This window comes from Neophocaena asiaeorientalis, unplaced genomic scaffold, assembly GCF_003031525.2.
Source record: "Neophocaena asiaeorientalis asiaeorientalis breed wild unplaced genomic scaffold, Neophocaena_asiaeorientalis_V1.1 scaffold345, whole genome shotgun sequence".
Taxonomy (NCBI): Eukaryota; Metazoa; Chordata; class Mammalia; order Artiodactyla; family Phocoenidae; genus Neophocaena; species Neophocaena asiaeorientalis.
Genome location: NW_020175181.1, coordinates 928156 through 944607, shown reverse-complemented (window position 1 = coordinate 944607; position 16452 = coordinate 928156). Strand labels below are relative to the sequence as shown.

At 43.7% G+C, this 16452-nt stretch overlaps 3 protein-coding genes across 6 annotated transcripts in view; 2 read left to right on the top strand and 1 right to left on the bottom strand.

Moving 5' to 3' along the window:
* Positions 1-2146, top strand: part of ZNF512 (zinc finger protein 512) — a 36093-nt gene extending 33947 nt beyond the window's left edge. For all 3 annotated transcript variants that reach the window (XM_024764444.1, XM_024764445.1, XM_024764443.1), the window contains one exon: positions 128-2146. In XM_024764444.1, the coding sequence (XP_024620212.1) occupies positions 128-436 (309 nt within the window). In that variant the 3' untranslated portion in view covers positions 437-2146. The remainder of the gene's footprint in view (positions 1-127) is intronic.
* Positions 2147-6990: 4844 nt separating this feature from the next.
* Positions 6991-9050, bottom strand: CCDC121 (coiled-coil domain containing 121). Its single transcript, XM_024764449.1, has 2 exons — positions 8582-9050; positions 6991-8111 (listed from the first exon to the last, which is right to left on the bottom strand). Exons 1-2 carry the CDS (start codon positions 8911-8913, stop codon positions 7160-7162), a joined length of 1284 nt encoding a protein of 427 aa, XP_024620217.1. The 5' UTR covers positions 8914-9050; the 3' UTR covers positions 6991-7159.
* Positions 9051-9232: 182 nt separating this feature from the next.
* GPN1 (GPN-loop GTPase 1) overlaps positions 9233-16452 on the top strand; it is a 19787-nt gene continuing 12567 nt past the window's right edge. Inside the window, exons 1-5 of one of the 2 annotated variants that reach the window (XM_024764446.1) lie at positions 9233-9370; positions 10072-10165; positions 12251-12290; positions 13058-13124; positions 13847-13884. In XM_024764446.1, coding sequence (XP_024620214.1) covers positions 9260-9370; positions 10072-10165; positions 12251-12290; positions 13058-13124; positions 13847-13884 — 350 coding nt within the window. In that variant the 5' untranslated portion in view covers positions 9233-9259. Of the gene's footprint in view, positions 9371-9409; positions 9984-10071; positions 10166-12250; positions 12291-13057; positions 13125-13846; positions 13885-16452 lie in introns of those variants that run through there. The other variant, XM_024764447.1, reaches the window with a different exon arrangement.

Below are 16452 nucleotides of genomic sequence, written 5' to 3'. Positions count from 1 at the left end.
GGGCCAAAAAAGGGGAGGGCCCGCGAACCCCAAAAAAAAAAAAAAAAAAAAAAAAAAACAATCTTCCCATACCACTTCCTAGTGCACTATATTTTGACTGGATAATGTTTCTGTTTTGCCTCTGTAGGATTGGTTTGTTGTAAACCCAACAACGACCAAAAGCTTTGAGAAGCTGATGAAGATAAAACAGCGACAGCAAGAAGAAGAAAAGCGGAGGCAGCAGCACAGGAGCCGAAGGTCTCTAAGAAGGCGGCAGCAGCCTGGCATTGAGCTTCCTGAGACAGAGCTGAGTCTTAGAGTAGGGAAGGATCAGAGGAGGAGTCATGAGGAACTGCTCGTGGCAACGTCTTGTAAAGAACCAGAGCAGGAGCCAGTGCCAACACAGTTCCAGAAAGTCAAGCCCCCAAAGACGAATCATAAACGAGGAAAGAAATAGGCAGTCAGTGTGAAAGCACTCCTGGGAGAGTGGATGGGATGCTGTGGTCACAGGGACCTGTGTGGAGAGGCCTGAGTCACGGGGGCCAAGTGAAGAGAAATTTACTCTTTCAGCTGTTTGTGTAAGGCTGTGGCACTCTCAGCTCCTTCCTCCTGTGTAAATTTCAGTGTTTTCCCTATTGATTCACGTGGACCCTCCACCACCCACACCCCCATCTCCTTTTTGGTAGATTTTCCTGCTATTCTCATTGGAGTCCTCCTATTTTTCTCTTATCTTGCCCAAAGAGCTCCTCCTTAAGGCCCACTATAGGCCCTTCTTGCCCCATACAAGACTAAGAAACCTGTTTGATTATCCTTTCCATACTGGGGTGTAGAATGTTCTTGGAAGCTCCATTGATTTCGTAGTCACTCCATCATCTTATAAAACAATTCCAAACTAACTCTTTAAAACCATACTGATTTATCATTTTGTATTTGTGATATAACAAGCCTAGAACCTAGAACTGTTGTCACTCCTTTAATAAGGTTCCCCCGTCTGCTTGGGTGACAGAATTTATGGAGGCTCTTTGTTGTCTCAATATGGTTTTAGGATTGAAAGTGAAAAAATAGATTTAGAATAAAAAAGTTAGACCCTCCGGACACAGGTTTTCCAAGGAAATGCTTTTCCCAGGTGGCAGTAAGTAACTAGACCCACACACATGAAATGCAGCCTTAGGAGGAATGTGTCCCACACATAAAATGACTGGAAAGAAGAAAGTAGCAGCAAAAATAAATACCGCCTCAACTTCCCTGGGTGTGGGGCCTCCTCTGTTGCTATGACCCGTGCCCTCCTGCAGCTTGTCTTGCTCCTGACGTTTTGAGGATTGAAAGAGAAATAAACCCTTTTGCTCCTGATGTTTGACACAGAACCCTAATATTGCTGGTACTCCTGTGAGGATTGGTAGCCAAGGTGCACCTTCCTTCTCCCCTGGACTTGACCTGACTTGTTAGTCTGCACTCTGTTAAGTCCTCGTATCTCCCTTTAGCCAAAGTCTGTCTCTTTGAATTTTCTGAGAATATTGTCCTCTACCTTCTTTTTTAGATGTTGTGTTCTGTCCTTTTTATAACCTTAGACTTTGACACCAGGTGTAGATATTTATCTGGAGTTGGAAAGAAAAGTTCTTTTTCTGAACCTCATGCCTACCTGATAGTATCTGTTAGCCTGTTTCTCTTTGAGGCTGGCTTTCCCTGGAGCATTGGTTAGAGCAGCTCTGTTGTCGTATTCCTGGATTCTCTTCCCCTTTTCCATAAATATTGGTCTTCTATATTCTTGCCAATTTTTGGTGGCTTACGCCACATAAAAAGCCAGGGACCCTTAACCCTAATATGGACCAATACTGCCTTTTCAAATTCTGAAAGGCTGTTACCACTTTAACTCTGTTCTCTGTGCTCCTCCATATAGCCTTAAAATGTGGGCTTTTGTGAAGACCACTTTCAAACATGGGAGCGTTGAAACCTGATTGGGATACTGCCAGAACGGGTAGTTTTGCAACAAGGGAAGGACGTGGTCTGTCCACTCGACATTGTCATTGGCAGTTGCTCCCTTAAAGCCCTTTCCGTACATGAGGATTGTCAGGGAGGAAAATGGAGAAGCTCTGTTAATTTCTGGTGAGTAAGACTTGGGGAATGTTTGGCAATGGCAAGAAAAATAAATGACTCTGTGTTAGAATGATGTTTTCCATTGTTCATTGACTCCAACGTGCTACCTGTCTCCTTGCTGACACAGTGTGTCTGGGGAAGATAACGACTAGAGAGGGGAATGAGTTTGGAAGAAGTAACACGTACAGTTGTGTCAGTAGTTCTTTAGGCCCTGAAATATGCTGGTTCAAATGAATCCACTCATACCTTGCTTTATTGCTCTTCCTCTTACAGATAGCGATTTTAATTAAAGTATGTACATTGTTGTTTTAGACATTTTGTTTTAGACATACTGCACACTTTAAATAGACTACAATATAATATAAACATACCTTTCATATGCACTGGGAAACTGAAAAATTCATGTGACTTGCTTTATTATGAAATTTACTTTATTGTGGTGGTCTACACCCAAACCCCCAATAACAGATGTGTGCCTGTAATTGGTTTGAGATTAAACTTGTCCAGTCTCATCCAGGGCCCTTGCAGGTGATCCTTTGATTTTTCCTGTCTGAGCCAGGGATCAGCAGCATCACTAGAGATGATCCTAAATATATTAATTGAATTTTTAAGATTTTTAACCAAATTCACTAGAATAATATTTATTGAAGTTGAGCGGTATCAGGTTTAGCTAGATTTTGGAGCAATGTGAACTCCCTGCACTTTGGAATGGACATTGGGTACAATCAATTTAAAAACTAATTGGCAGGATCTCTTAAAATTGAAGATATGCCCTGAGACTCAGTAATTTCACTCCTACGGCTATACAAACTACTCCTGGTCAGGTGTTTTACTAGACATCTCCAAGAATGATGTTGCAGTCTAATTTCCAATGTGTACTGGAAACATGCTGTACCAGAGACTACTGGCTGTCCAGCAAAATTGGCTTTACCTTGCAGAATTATAGGATTATAGGAGAAATGGCTAGACTGCACTTCCAGCCCTCCAGCCAATTCCCCTGTAGTGATGGGGTAGCCAACTAACTTCTCTCTGGTGGAATGTGAGTGCGAGTGATGTGTGTCAGTTCCATGCCAGGACTTTTAAGAGAGCGAGTGTACCTTCATGCTTTCTTTCCCCTTCTTCTGGCTAGATGCAGTTGATAAGGCAGCTCTAGGTCATGGTAGACCATAACATGGAAGATATCGATTCCCTGAATGACCCCAAGAAAGACTATTTGCCAATCAGGATGATCTATCTATCTGAGACTATTGTACGAGCAAAAAATAAATGCCTTTTCTTTGAGTCATGATATAATCTTGGGTCTCTTCCTGAGCCTAGTCTCTTACATAAGCTACTTGTCCATTATCAGGAGAAAATGGGTAAGTTGTGGTAGTCATCCTGAGGAATACTATACAGCTGTCAGAAGAACCAGGTCTTTTTAAAAAAATTAGCATTTGTTTAATAGCAGGTTTTAAAGCACTTTTCCCCTCACATCTCTTTAAAACAACTGATTCATTCAACCAAGAGACACAGAAAACCTTTACGTGACTCAGTGGGTAAGTCATTGGGGGAGAGGGCCTGGGTCTCTGCATGCCACTCGAGGTAGTGGATTTCTTCCTAAGGCAACAGGGACAGCTAGGGGAGTGTCAGGTGGGGGGTGATACCACCAGATGTGAACTGAGATGATGGATGGGGCTGCCCCTCTGCAGCAGCATGCAGGACGGGCTGGATTTTCCATTTCAGTCAGGTAACCTTACCCCTTTAACACTACCCCAAGAACCAGGTCTTCTTGTATCATCATGAATACAGCTCCAAAATAAAGTCTGGGAAAAGCAAGTTATAGAATACATCAAGAGTCCCATCTGTGGAAGGTTTAAAAACATGGAAAAACAATGCTCTATTGTTTATGGATATATAGAAATAAAAGTATATAGACTATATAAATATAGTACCTATAAATATATTTTAATAAAATATAGAAAAGATAGGAAACCATGCACAGGCATGATAAACATCAACTTTAGATAATGCTCTGGGATCCAGAGGGACAAGTGAATGGTAAGTTCTTATTTTTTCAAATGGATAGTGAGTTTGTTATACTTTTCTATATCTTTTGCTATGTCTGAAATGCTTCATTTTAAAAATCTGTTCAGGCACTTCCCTGGTGGTCCAGTGGTTAAGACTCTGTGCTTCCGCTGCAGGGGGCATGGGTTCAATCCCTGGTCTGGGAAGAAAGATCCTGCAAGCCGCATGTTGTGGCCGAAAAGAAAAAGTTCACACAAGCAAGAAAGAAAAAGTACTCTGCCCACCTCCTTCTTCAAAAGGAACAGTTTAGGAATTTTACTTCTGCTTCCTCTTCCCCTCACACTAAGAATCAGCTCTCCCCCTTGTCTTCTGTTCACCTCCATGTTTGCCATTCCATTCCGAACAGTCATCACCTCTCGCCTTTTCAAGAGCTTTCTAACTGGATTCTGTCTGCTTTTCACTGGCTTGGTACACTCCGCATACTGCTATAGTGAGTTTTTATACTGTAAATCAACCTCGTTCACTTGCTTAAAGCCTAGTGATTTCCCAATGCACTTAGAATAAAAGTCATCCCCTTTACCTTGTCCTACAAGGCCTGCCTACTCTATTAACCTTTTTAGCCTCATCCGCCTCTGCTCTGTCCGTGTTCGCTGCCATTCCCCAGCTACACTTAGCCACACTGACTCTTCTGTTCCTTAATCCTACTAAACTCCTTCCCATCTTAGGGCCTTTGCATTCACTGTTCCGTCTGTCCGGAACGTCGTCTTCCCCAGTTTTTGTACATCAGGCTTCATGTCGTCGTTCAAGTCTTAACCTAAATTTCACCTCAGAGGTCTTTTCCATCTAAATGCACTTTCTGTAACATCACCCTCTTTCCTTTCCAGCACAGGAAAGCAGACAAAAGGTAGACTGAGATCCTCGTTGGCCACACCTCCTGCTGGCTTGCTGACGGGAATTTCTAAGGGCCTTTATCAACAGGAGTCCCCAACCCCTGGGCTGCAGACCGGTGCACGGCCTGTTAGGAACTGGGTCGCACAGCAGGGGGTGAGCAGCGGGCGAGCGAGCAGAGCTTCCTCTGCCGCTGCCCATCGCTTCCCGTCGCTCGCATTACCGCCTGAACCCTCCCCTCCGCCCCCAATCCCACCCCCGTCCGTGGAAAAACTGTCTTCCACGAAACCGGTCCCTCGTGCCAAAAAGGTTGGTGACTGCTGCTTTATCAGATGATTCACCCTTTAAAGTCTTCAGGCCCTCAGAGGCCTCACAAAGGGACAGCCAGAAGCAGTACACCAGATCAGATCCATTATCTGGGATGAGGAATTCAAAATAAACTGAGACAGGGTGGAAGTTACTCACTCCTGAATTAATTCATCTGGACAGCACTGGCAGGAGGGGGAATTAACACCAGATTAATAAGATTCCCCAACCCTCTTTCCAGCTCCTTATCCTTAGTTTTATATCTTCCTATGGTCTTTGCATCGACAGAGAATAACGGTTTCGAATGTGTCTTGGATACCATATTTTTAAACAGGCTCTCTGTATTCTCAGCTCCACTGAATAGAACTATTCAGGTTAAGGCAACTGTGTGCTACCTAACATTCTACTTTGTGCACTAAAACTGCATTTTTATTATGTGCATACTAGTATGAAGAAGACATGCAGAGTTGATAAGACGTGAGAAGAGAGGTAAGTAGAAGGTACATTACATTGGAACAATAATGAAATCAGTGGGTATATTATAATCTGAGTTTATTTTCAATAACAACAAAATTTTAAGAACCAAGACATTACACATTTAACAGAAAGGTTGTTAAAGCTAGAAGTTAAGGCACATTGAGGCAAAATCCTTTTCTGAATCTAATTGTACAGGAATTCATTTTACATATGAATAAAACAAATCTGGGAAAACCATTATGAACTTTTTCATCACTGACAATTTCTTGAAAACATTGATTCTGTTTTTCCATAAAGGAGCAACATTAAAACGAGGCTGCATTTCTGTACCAGGATTCAGCAAAGAAATCCCTGATCTAACCATCAGTATGTCCTAAGTGCCAAAGATATAACTACCCTAAAAGTCTATATTAATTTAAAATACTATTCCTAGTTCTACTGAAGGGGCATAAAGAGGGTACACATGAATAACAAAACACATTTCAAGGACTAGGAAGTGCTTATGCAGTAAAAACGTAATAAGTGACCTAAAGCTAAAGTGCTCACTGTATCGAAACTTCAGTCATCTTTGTCATCTTAGAAATTGAGGATGTTGCCTGGGAAAGAGATGGCAAAAGACTCTTTAGAAAGTTCTCCAAATATATGAAAACTTTCTTTTGATACATTTTCCTAAAACAGGCAGAAGCACTCAGTCACCTCATTCAGGCTAGAGGTATTTCTCCACAGAAAACTGACCAGGTATACATACCCTCTATCTTCTCTTCCCTTCACACAGTTTACACAAAGCAAAAATGGTACGGGCTGAGCATCAGACAGAAGGTTACTCTGCCTAAGGCTTATTACACTTGCTGTTAAGAGTTTTTCAATCATGAGGAAACTGTAGAAGCAGCTACCTGATCACCAGCACAAACTTTACAAAGAGCTTAAAAACACTGTGTGCTAAGGTGGCCAAAGAAGTGAGGATACGTGGACATTGGTTCTTTACAGAGCAGAAAGCAGAATATAACAATCTGAAATGCTATTCTTCAGGGGTCTTTTTCTATAAAGAAACCTAACTTAGCTAGGTGAAACACACCACACAACTATTTTCCTGTCACTTCCGCAAGGTGGTTTTCTTGAGGTAGTTTCACATCTGGGTTTTTGGCAAATGGTACTGGGTTATCTGGAGGTGTGAGGCACAGCCCATTTATTACCAAGAGCTAATTAAAGAAAAACCTAACTTTAAGGGAAGCCAGTCCCACACATAATCTAGCAGTACTGCTGGAGAAAAGCACCTAATCCTTCACACTAACACATCATGATGGATATTTAACCACAGCACCCTGAGATCCTAAAGCCTTCCTAACCTGGTTTATGTTACATAGCACCTAAGAACCCTTGCTCCATTCCTGACTTCGTGTTATTTTAGGAATTACTTTGGATGCGTCCTTGATTTGGTGCCTAGGGCAGGGTTCAGTGTGGTCTTTGGAGCACCTTGTCCTTTTGGGCACGGATTACGCCTTTCTTGCAGCCGTTGCCTCCCCCGGCTTAAGCACTCTAGGTACCACTGCTCCTGCTGCAGCTGCTGCTGCTTCTTTTTTAAACGGCTGTGAGTAGCCTCCAACTTATGGCATTTCTGAATTAGCTGTGGTAGTTCCTTCTGTAACTGCTGGTGCTGTCTGTCGATGCTACTGTGGAACTCGGCAGTGTACTGCTTTGCTGCCCTCTCCAAGGCCTTGTTCTTGCTGTTCAGCTCCTTTGTTGGTCTCTTTCCCAACTGCCTTGCATCTAGCTCACTCAGTTGTGCCTCCAGTAATGCTTTATCCTGGAAGAACTGGACCAGCATGGCCTGTTTCTTTGCAGCTGTCTCAGCGTGGGTTTTCTTTATCTCCTGCTGTAGTGTCTGAATTTCTCTCTCCTGTTTCTCCTTTACTATCGAAACGTCCCTCATTGCCTCCAACTGCTTATTCAAATTGGATAGGATCTTTTCTTTCTGCAAGAGCTCTGTTTTAAGCGCTGAATTTTTTCCCGCATATTTGGAGGTTAATTCTTGTCTCCTTTGTTCAATCTGCCCACTTTGTTGTAAATAGTAGTTCCACAGCTTCTCGGTTCGCTGTCTAGACTCCTTTGTTTGCTTGGTCAGGTATTCCAGAAAGAACTGGTTTTCCTCCTCGACACGTACGTTTTCCGCCAGCAGCTGCCTGGTTTCCTCCACTAACGGTTCTAGTCGGGTTTGAGTTTCTTTGATTTGCTTGTCTAGGTTCATCATTTCCACTACTGCCTTTTCTTTAAACCTCTTCCCTGCCTTTGTTAGCTTCTCTGGCTTGAGAAAATTTATGAAACTAAGATCCGGTTGAAGGGAATTACTGGAGTCCTCAGTCAACCTGAAGGAAGAACAAGAGCGACATCCCCCCATGTTTTTCACGAAAAATTAGGAAATAATTTAAAAAATGCACACGTACTTTAATTCATATCCCAACTCTTTGGGAGCACCTACGATGTTCCTCACACAAGGCACGGGGGACAGAGCTAGGGGTAAAGACGAGGGAGTGTAGTTTACAACTGACAATATGCCGTCTCTACAACCCTGCGAGGTAGTATCTCGAGGGTAAAGAGGAGAAAACAAGTTCAGAGAACTGAAGTGACTTGGCCACGATGTACACCGCCAGCGGGTGGCAGAGCCTGGGTCTAAAACCCAGATCTCATGGCTTACTGAACACTACAGCTGCTCCAAAGGGCCACCGCAGCCAACTGGGCGGTCAGGAGTAGGTGTGTATACATGGCTCGGCTCTTTCACCACCTTTCCGTGTACCGAGGGCGCCTGGGTGGAGAGAAGCGCCCCCTGAGTACCTACTTGACAAACTCGGCAACCAAACGTTCCTCCCCAAAGTCACGGTGCACCTTTGCGGAGACCGCCAGGGCAAGAGCCCTACGGTCTGGGGCTGGCGACACGCGGAGACGGCGTCCCAGTGCGGAGGGTTTTTCCAGTTTCTCCGGGCTGGTCTCTGCGGCTCTTGGCGGAGCCCAGCAACCCCGGCGCTCGCATCCCGCCCGGGTCCCGGCACGTCCAGCCCTGAGCCGCTTAACCTCCTCGGCCGCCGGACGAGCCCTAGCGGCCGGGTCTCCGGCGGCTCGGTTACCCGCTCTCGGAGGGCCGACAGGAAAAGGCACTCTCTTCACTTTCATAGTGTGGGAGCCCGGGGGTCCCTTGTCGTCCCGCCTGCCCGGGGTCCAGAGCTTTGCCCTTCCCAGGCCCTGCCCGACGACGGTGAGCGGCTCTTTAGGTGGCCTACTCCAGTCGTCCCCCCAGTGTCTCCACTTCCCCGCCTCTGTCCCTACGTGAGCCCCCATCCGGGTCAGGACGGACAGATCAAAGGCGCACGCCTGGCCCCTTGGCCCTGCCCTCTCTGGCCGGTTTGGTTCGGTTCGGTTTGGTTTGCTCTGTTCTAGTCTCATTCAGAGTTCCGAATGTCGCGTGAGCCTCTCTAGCTACAAGCGTCTCTATGGTCGAGTGGGCGGAGCCAGGAGCAAGATGGCCGCGCTCGCAGCTGCCACGGAGCCGCAAGCTTCCGGGGGTCCCCGGCCCCCAGTGTGTCTGCTGGTGTTGGGAATGGCGGGGTCTGGGAAAACCACCTTTGTACAGGTGACCTGCAGGGCGCGGGCGTAGTAGGAGCGCGCGAGAAGTTGTCTGTGGCAGGCGTAAGGCCAGGGGAGAAAGGGAGGTCTCTCTGGGGAGTTGGAGGGTACCGGCGCCTGGCTTTCAGGGATGCCAGCAACCCCTGTTTCTTCCTCCGCGAAGCCGTCTCAGATCCTAGCCTGGGTTCATTCAGCCTCTCTTCTGCGCACCCTCAGTGCCTATTTGTGACGACCGTCCTTGGTATTGGAATTGCCTTGCTAGTGCCAAGTCCTCGAAGGCAGAGGCTTAACAAGTAATTCTGGCTGTTAATAGAGTGCTTGCACACAGGCTTTTGGTGTAGATTCCTAAAGAATTCCTTCTGGGGTGCCTACCATGTTTCAGGCACTGGGGATTTAGCGGAAATGACAAGGTTCCCGCTTAAATGGAGCTAATGTTTTTTGTGGGGGAGATAGAAACCCCCGCTCCCCCCAACCCACCAAGTCAATAAGTGATGGAGAGTAGAGGAGGCTCTGTTGGATGTGTGATGAAGAAAGATAGCATTTCAACTGAGAGTGAATGTTGGCGGTGGAGATCAGAAACGAATATTTAAGGTAGAGGGAAATGGAAGTGCAGACTTCTGGTAAGTTGGATTAAGGGGTGGAAGTTCTCTCTTTTTCCTTTATCATGCCTCTTGGTCTCAGTCCATCCTTCTCCCCATATGTCTGCAGAGGCTCACAGGATATCTGCATAGTCAAGGGTGTCCACCTTATGTGATCAACCTGGATCCAGCTGTGCATGAAGTTCCCTTTCCTGCCAATATTGGTGAGTAAACTGTGCCAGAACTTGTGTGAAGTTTCTCAGAGAATGGAAAGCTGTCAGCCTATCCTATGAGTCTTCAATGCTTCCATTTTTAATGTTTTCTAAACTGCCTAATTTCGTTTCCCTTGGATTTGCTAGCATCCTGAAACAGGCTTCTTCCTGATTCCCCTTTTCTCTTTGTTTACTCCTTCCCTCTTCCTAAATTTCCTTTTTTTCCTTACCACTACCATTCTCTCTACCTCTTTTGACCCAAGGGTGTCAGACTATGGTTCTTTGGGAAAATGAAGTGACAGAAAGTCAGTCCTCTGGCTTTTAAGCCGTAAACCCTTCAGCAGGCTCTGTTACATAAACTTTGTTTGTATAGTTTTTTTTCTTCAAGTTAAGAGCATGTGGGTTTTGTGCAGAGTTTGCTTACTGATCTGTAGGAATCTTGCAAAGTTACATGGGAAAATGTGTGTATATATGCCTGTGTGCATTGTCTTGGTGAGGGGTTCCTTCCCTCTTATCATCAGACTTGTAGAGGAGTCCCTGACTACTGTATAAAAAAGATTAAGAATGGATGGGATCCAGTGTCCTGATTCTTGATAGGATTTAGGCTTCCTGATTTTCAGACTATTCCTTGATGTTAGTCTTTTCCCTCCTGGTCTCTTTTTAATCCTATTAAGCTTGTACTCCAAACATACTAATTAAGGAAGACCTTGTGTTAAGAAGCAGAAATCATTATGGGAAGAATTTTGAAAAAAAAAATTCCATCTTTTCACTTAAAGGCTGGAACTCTAATAGTTGATGGGATATAGGTCTCCTGACTGCTAGATAGGTTTAGTCAGATATTACTGGACAGACCAATTTCCTTTTTATTTAAAATTCCATCCAAATAATTTTTTTCTAGTTTTATTGAGATATAGTTGACATACAGCATTGTATATGATTAAGTTGTATAGCATGAAGATTTGATTTACAAACGCATGAAATGATTACCATGAGTAAGTTTAGTGAACATCTGTCATCTCATATAGATACAAAATTAAAGAACTAGAAAAAAATTTTTTTCCTTGTTATGAGAACTCTCAACTTTCACATATAACATGTAGCAGTGCTCATTACATTTATAATGTTGTATATTACATCCCTAGTATTTATTCACTGGAAGTTAGTACTTTTGACTACCTTCATCCAATTGTCCCTCCCTCCACACCCTCTACCGATTTGTAGATCGGTAACTACAAATCCAATCTCTTTTTCTGTGGGTTTGTCTGTCTTGCAGTGTAATTGACCTGCCACAGTATTTAGTTCCTGGTATACAACACAATAATTTGAAATACATGTACATTTCAAAATGATCACTGTGATGAGTCTAGTTAATATCTGTCACCATCCAACGGTATTATATAATTTTTGACTGTATTCCCCACACTGTACATCTCACCCCATGACTCATTTATTTTGTAACTGAAAATTTGTACCTCTTAATCTCCATCACCTATTTCTCTCCCCACCCATCCACTTCCCAAGTTAATGCCTTTATAAAAATGTTGTCTGCATTGCCTTTGTTACCAGTAAGGAAGGAGTAAGAAATAAACCTTTTTTCTTTATTTAGCTCCCTTTTTCTATGTATATGGTCACTGAGAAGGTATTTAAGTTGTATAAAACTTTTCTCTTTGTCTCCGACATCCCTACCATAACTTGAGAGCTCCTAGCCTAACATTCTTCTTGGGTTACTTGGCAGTTGTCCTTGGCCAGTGTGAAGCTGGAGAAATTACTAGAAGACAGTGCTGACAATAGAAGCCTCAGAAGCTAGTTTCAGTTTCTTGCTGGGAGGGAAGGTACTTGCAGGGTACCTTTTGTCCTCCTAGTCTCTTCCTGAACTTGCTTCTTTTGCTGTTGCAATTCAGTGATCTTAGCTTGAAAATTTAGAAAACAGATTGGAAAAGTACCTTGGATGCTAAGAGAGAAACTGATTTGTTTGCTCAGAGGAAGCAGAGATGACTTGAGAGGTCTGTTGGCTTAGATATTATAGGTGGAGAGTCTCAAACTGTATTGTTTCTTACGTGTTAAATTCCATTTCGTTCTCTCTTTTTTTCCCTCCAGATATTCGTGACACTGTGAAGTATAAAGAAGTCATGAAACAGTATCCTTTTTCACATCTACTTTGGTTTTTGGCTCATCCCTGGCTACTTACTGTGTGTGTATTGTGTAGCTTTGAAAAAAGTGTTTGTGCCTTCCCTTGTGAAATATACTAGCAAAAGCATTCGATTGTTTTCAGGTAATTTTATGAAGAGGAGGGAAGATGAATGTGGGGAGAAGCATTGTAGGTGATTAGAAATCCTATTTCAGCTTGTGAGTTCCGTTTTCTGCCTTTGTCCTGAACTGCAGGCTGTTGTAATTAGCACAGAGAAGGAGAGGCTAGCTGGTGATGTGCCTGGGTCCCACAAGGGAGTATTGTCTTGGTGGATGCATCCATTGATCACCATCCCCTTAGACTGGGAAGCTCAAAGATTAGTAAGATCAACTCTTAGTACATTGCTGTGTGAAATGTGTACTTTCCCTATAGGTAAGTCTAGATAGGAAGACTAATTCTAATCCTCAGGTGGCTTGATGAGTGAGGATCAGAGCAAAGAGTGGTATATAAATGATCTTCATGGCTAATGCCATCAGGCTGTCAGCGCCTGATACATCTGTCTGTTCCATTTTGGCCCCATTTCACCTGGCCATTTCTAAACGATGAACGAGGTAGGCATTGATAGTGAATGTTTCCCTATGAGGTTAAGATTGTGTGATACATACTAGTCAGTTGAACACAAACGTTATGCTGTCTTTGTGAGGGATTGTCTAGATAATAAACTTTTTCATCTAAATTGATCTATAAGCAATTTAAATCCTCAACTTAGTGTCTAGGTATGGACTTGGACCCAATGGTGGCATAGTGACCTCACTCAATCTCTTTGCTACCAGATTTGATCAGGTATGTCTGTCTCTATTTACATAGACATGGCTGTGTCAGAACCTGTGACTCTTAAATGCCTTAGCTTGATCACACTGGGAAAGAAGGGCAATCAACCTCAATGTCAATACAGAATATAAGGAGGCATTTTGGTGGACAAAGAAGTAGGCTATGAGAGGATGATCAACATGGTGAGAGACTTCACATTGAACGTTGTGGCGGCCAATAAAGACCTAAGAGACCTGGGTTCTCTTCGTGATCTGTTATTGGCTTGCAGTGTTACCCTGAGGATGGGGTGGAGGGATGGGGAGTGGGATGGGCTACCAGGCAGGGAATGGAACAATTATGGGGCTTTTCACTTGTGATAAGTTGCTGTCATCTTGTTATGTTTTCTCTGTCACATTCCACTTCCTTAAGAGTGTTTGGCAATCACTGATTTTTTACCCCGATTTCACTCAATGATTCAGGCTGTTAACGCTTTACTGAAGCACCAAGAGGGAGACTTGGCGGTGACAGATCAAGTCTTCAGCTCCTTAGGCCTTGCCCTGTGCTCCAGGGTGTTGTGGTATGGCAGATGTGGCTATGTTTCTTTGGTTCCATGAGCACGTTAGTTGGTGTCCTTAGACAGAGAACATAGAGATTCAGTCGTTAATGGTGCCTGCAGGTGGGCCACTCTCGAGAGGGCCCTGTGATTTTTTTTGTTGAACTTGGATTCTGTTGTAATTGGCATCTTTTTCTTTTAGGTGATGAAATTTATTGAGAAGGCCCAGAACATGTCTAAGTAAGTGATTTCAGTCTAATGTCTATTTATTACTCTGTAGTTGACACGTTTCTAGGTTTTTTGAAGAATTTTGGGTTACTATCAAGTTCTGAGAGGGTGTAGTTTGAGATGAAAACATGATAAGTGAAAAAATTGTTGGCAAGAAGACAATCATTAAGATGCTCTACTTGGTTGGGGAACTAAGATCCCACAAGCCATGGCGTGGCCCAAAATAAATAAATAAATAAAAGCAACAAGATGCTCTACAGTGTAGAGCTCAATTTAATAGTATCCCACCCCCAATCACTTTGGTATATGTTCCCAGCTTCTTAGGAGGTATTTTGAGAATTTGAGTCCACATTCACTTGTCCACTTGCCTTCTCTTGCTTGTTGGCATTAAAGTCTATGAAATACCTTTTTAATCCTTGTTTATTTTATTTTAATTTATTTTTTTTTTATGTTTATTTTTGGCTACACTGGGTCTTCGTTGCTGCGCGTGGGCTTTCTCTAGTTGTGGCGAGCAGAGGCTACTCTTCGTTGCGGTGCGCGGGCTTCTCATTGTGGTGGCTTCTCCTGTTGCGGAGCACAGGCTCTAGGCACGCGGGCTTCAGTAGTTGTGGCACGCGTGCTCAGTAGTTGTGGCTTGCGGGCTCTAGAGCGCGGGCTCAGTAGTTGTGGCACACGGGGCTTAGTTGCCCCGCGGCATGTGGGATCTTCCTGGACCAGGGCTTGAACCTTTGTCCCTCACATTGGTGGGCGGATTCTTAACCACTGCGCCACCAGGGAAGCCCCTAATCCTTGTTTAAATTAATATAATTTACATGATTCAAAGGGGATATTTTTTAATTTAAAAAGCATCAAAATATAAAATAGGAGATTCTTATTATCATTACCCACAATGAACTGTTGTTAAATTTTTAATAGGTTTGCTTTTTTAAAAGAAAGGAAGCTAATTTATTATTTTTGTGAAAAGGATATATAGGCTTGTTACTATAAATAATTCCTACCATGCATAGTATTTAAAAGATGAAACTATCACCCTTCTTGTCACTAGAAATAACTATCATTATTATCATTATTGCTATCAGTGACTGTCATCCCAGGCGTTTCTATTCATGTGTACATAGGTAGAAGGATGGATGGATAAGGTGTTTTTACAAAAATAGGATCATACTAGAGTAGTTTTTTAAAGTAACAGCTTTATTGCAATATGAATTCACAGACCATAAAGTGCACTCTTTTAAAGTATACAGTTTAGTGGTTTTTAGTATAGTCACAAAGTTGTGCATTGACCAGAGGTACCTAATTTCAGGGACTTCCCTGGTGGTCCAGTGGTAAAGAATCCACCTTACAATGCAGGGGACGCAGGTTCGATCCCTGGTCAGGGAACTAAGATCCCACATGCCACAGGGCAACTAAGCTCGCGAGCCACAGCTACTGAGCTCTCACGCCTCAACTAGAGAGCCCGCATGCCGCAAACTACAGAGCCCGCGCCACAACTAGAGAAGAGAAAACCCATTTGCGATGGCTAGAGAGAATCCCATGTGCCACAAACTACAGAGCCCGCGCCACAACTAGAGAAGAGAAAACCTGTTCGCCACGGCTAGAGAGAATCCCGCGTGCCACAACGAAAGATCCCTCATGCCTCAATGAAGGTCCCATGGTGCTGCAACTAAGACCTGGTGCAGCCAAAAATAAATAAAAAATAAATCTTTAAAAAAAAAAAAAGAACTACCTAATTTCAGAACATTTTCATCTCCAAAAGAAACCCCATACTCATTAGCAGTCACTCTATTCCCCATTACTCCAAGCTCCTGCTGGCTTCACGTACCATTTTACATTCTCACCAGCAATGTATGGAGGGTTCCATTTTCTGTAAATTCTGGTCACTACTTGTAATTGTTTTTGCTTTTGTTTTTGTTTAAATAAATTTATTTATTTATTTATTTTTTGGCTGCTTTGGGTCTTCATTGCTGTGTACGGGATTTCTCTAGTTGCAGCGCTTGAGCTTCTCATTGTGGTTGCTTCTCTTTGTTGCAGAGCACAGGCTCTAGGCATGCGGGCTGCAATAGTTGTGGCATGTAGGCTCAGTAGTCGTGGCTCGCGGGCTCTGGAGAGCAGGCTCAGTAGTTGTGGTGCATGGGCTTAGTTGCTCCGCAGCATGTGGGATCTTCCCAGACCAGGGCTTGAACCCGTGTCCCTGCATTGGCAGGTGGATTCTTAACCACTGCGCCACCAGGAAGTCCAGATGTTGAGCATCTTTTAGTGTACTTCTTGGCCATTGGTATATATTTGGAGAAACGTCTATTCAAATTTTTTGCTTTTTTAAAAATGTTTCAGGTACGCATTATAATTTAACGTGTGTACACTGCAAAGTGATCACCCCGCAAAAGTCCAGTTACCATCTGTCACCATACAATCGATCCCCTTCACCCTTTTTGCCCACCCACAACCCGTTTTTCCTCTGGTAACCACTGATTTGTTCTCTGTATCTGTGAGCTTGCTTTTGGTTGGTTGGTTTCCTTCCCTTACCCTTCCTTTTCCCTTCACTTTCCTTTCCCTTTCCCTTTCCCTTTCCCTCCCTCCCTC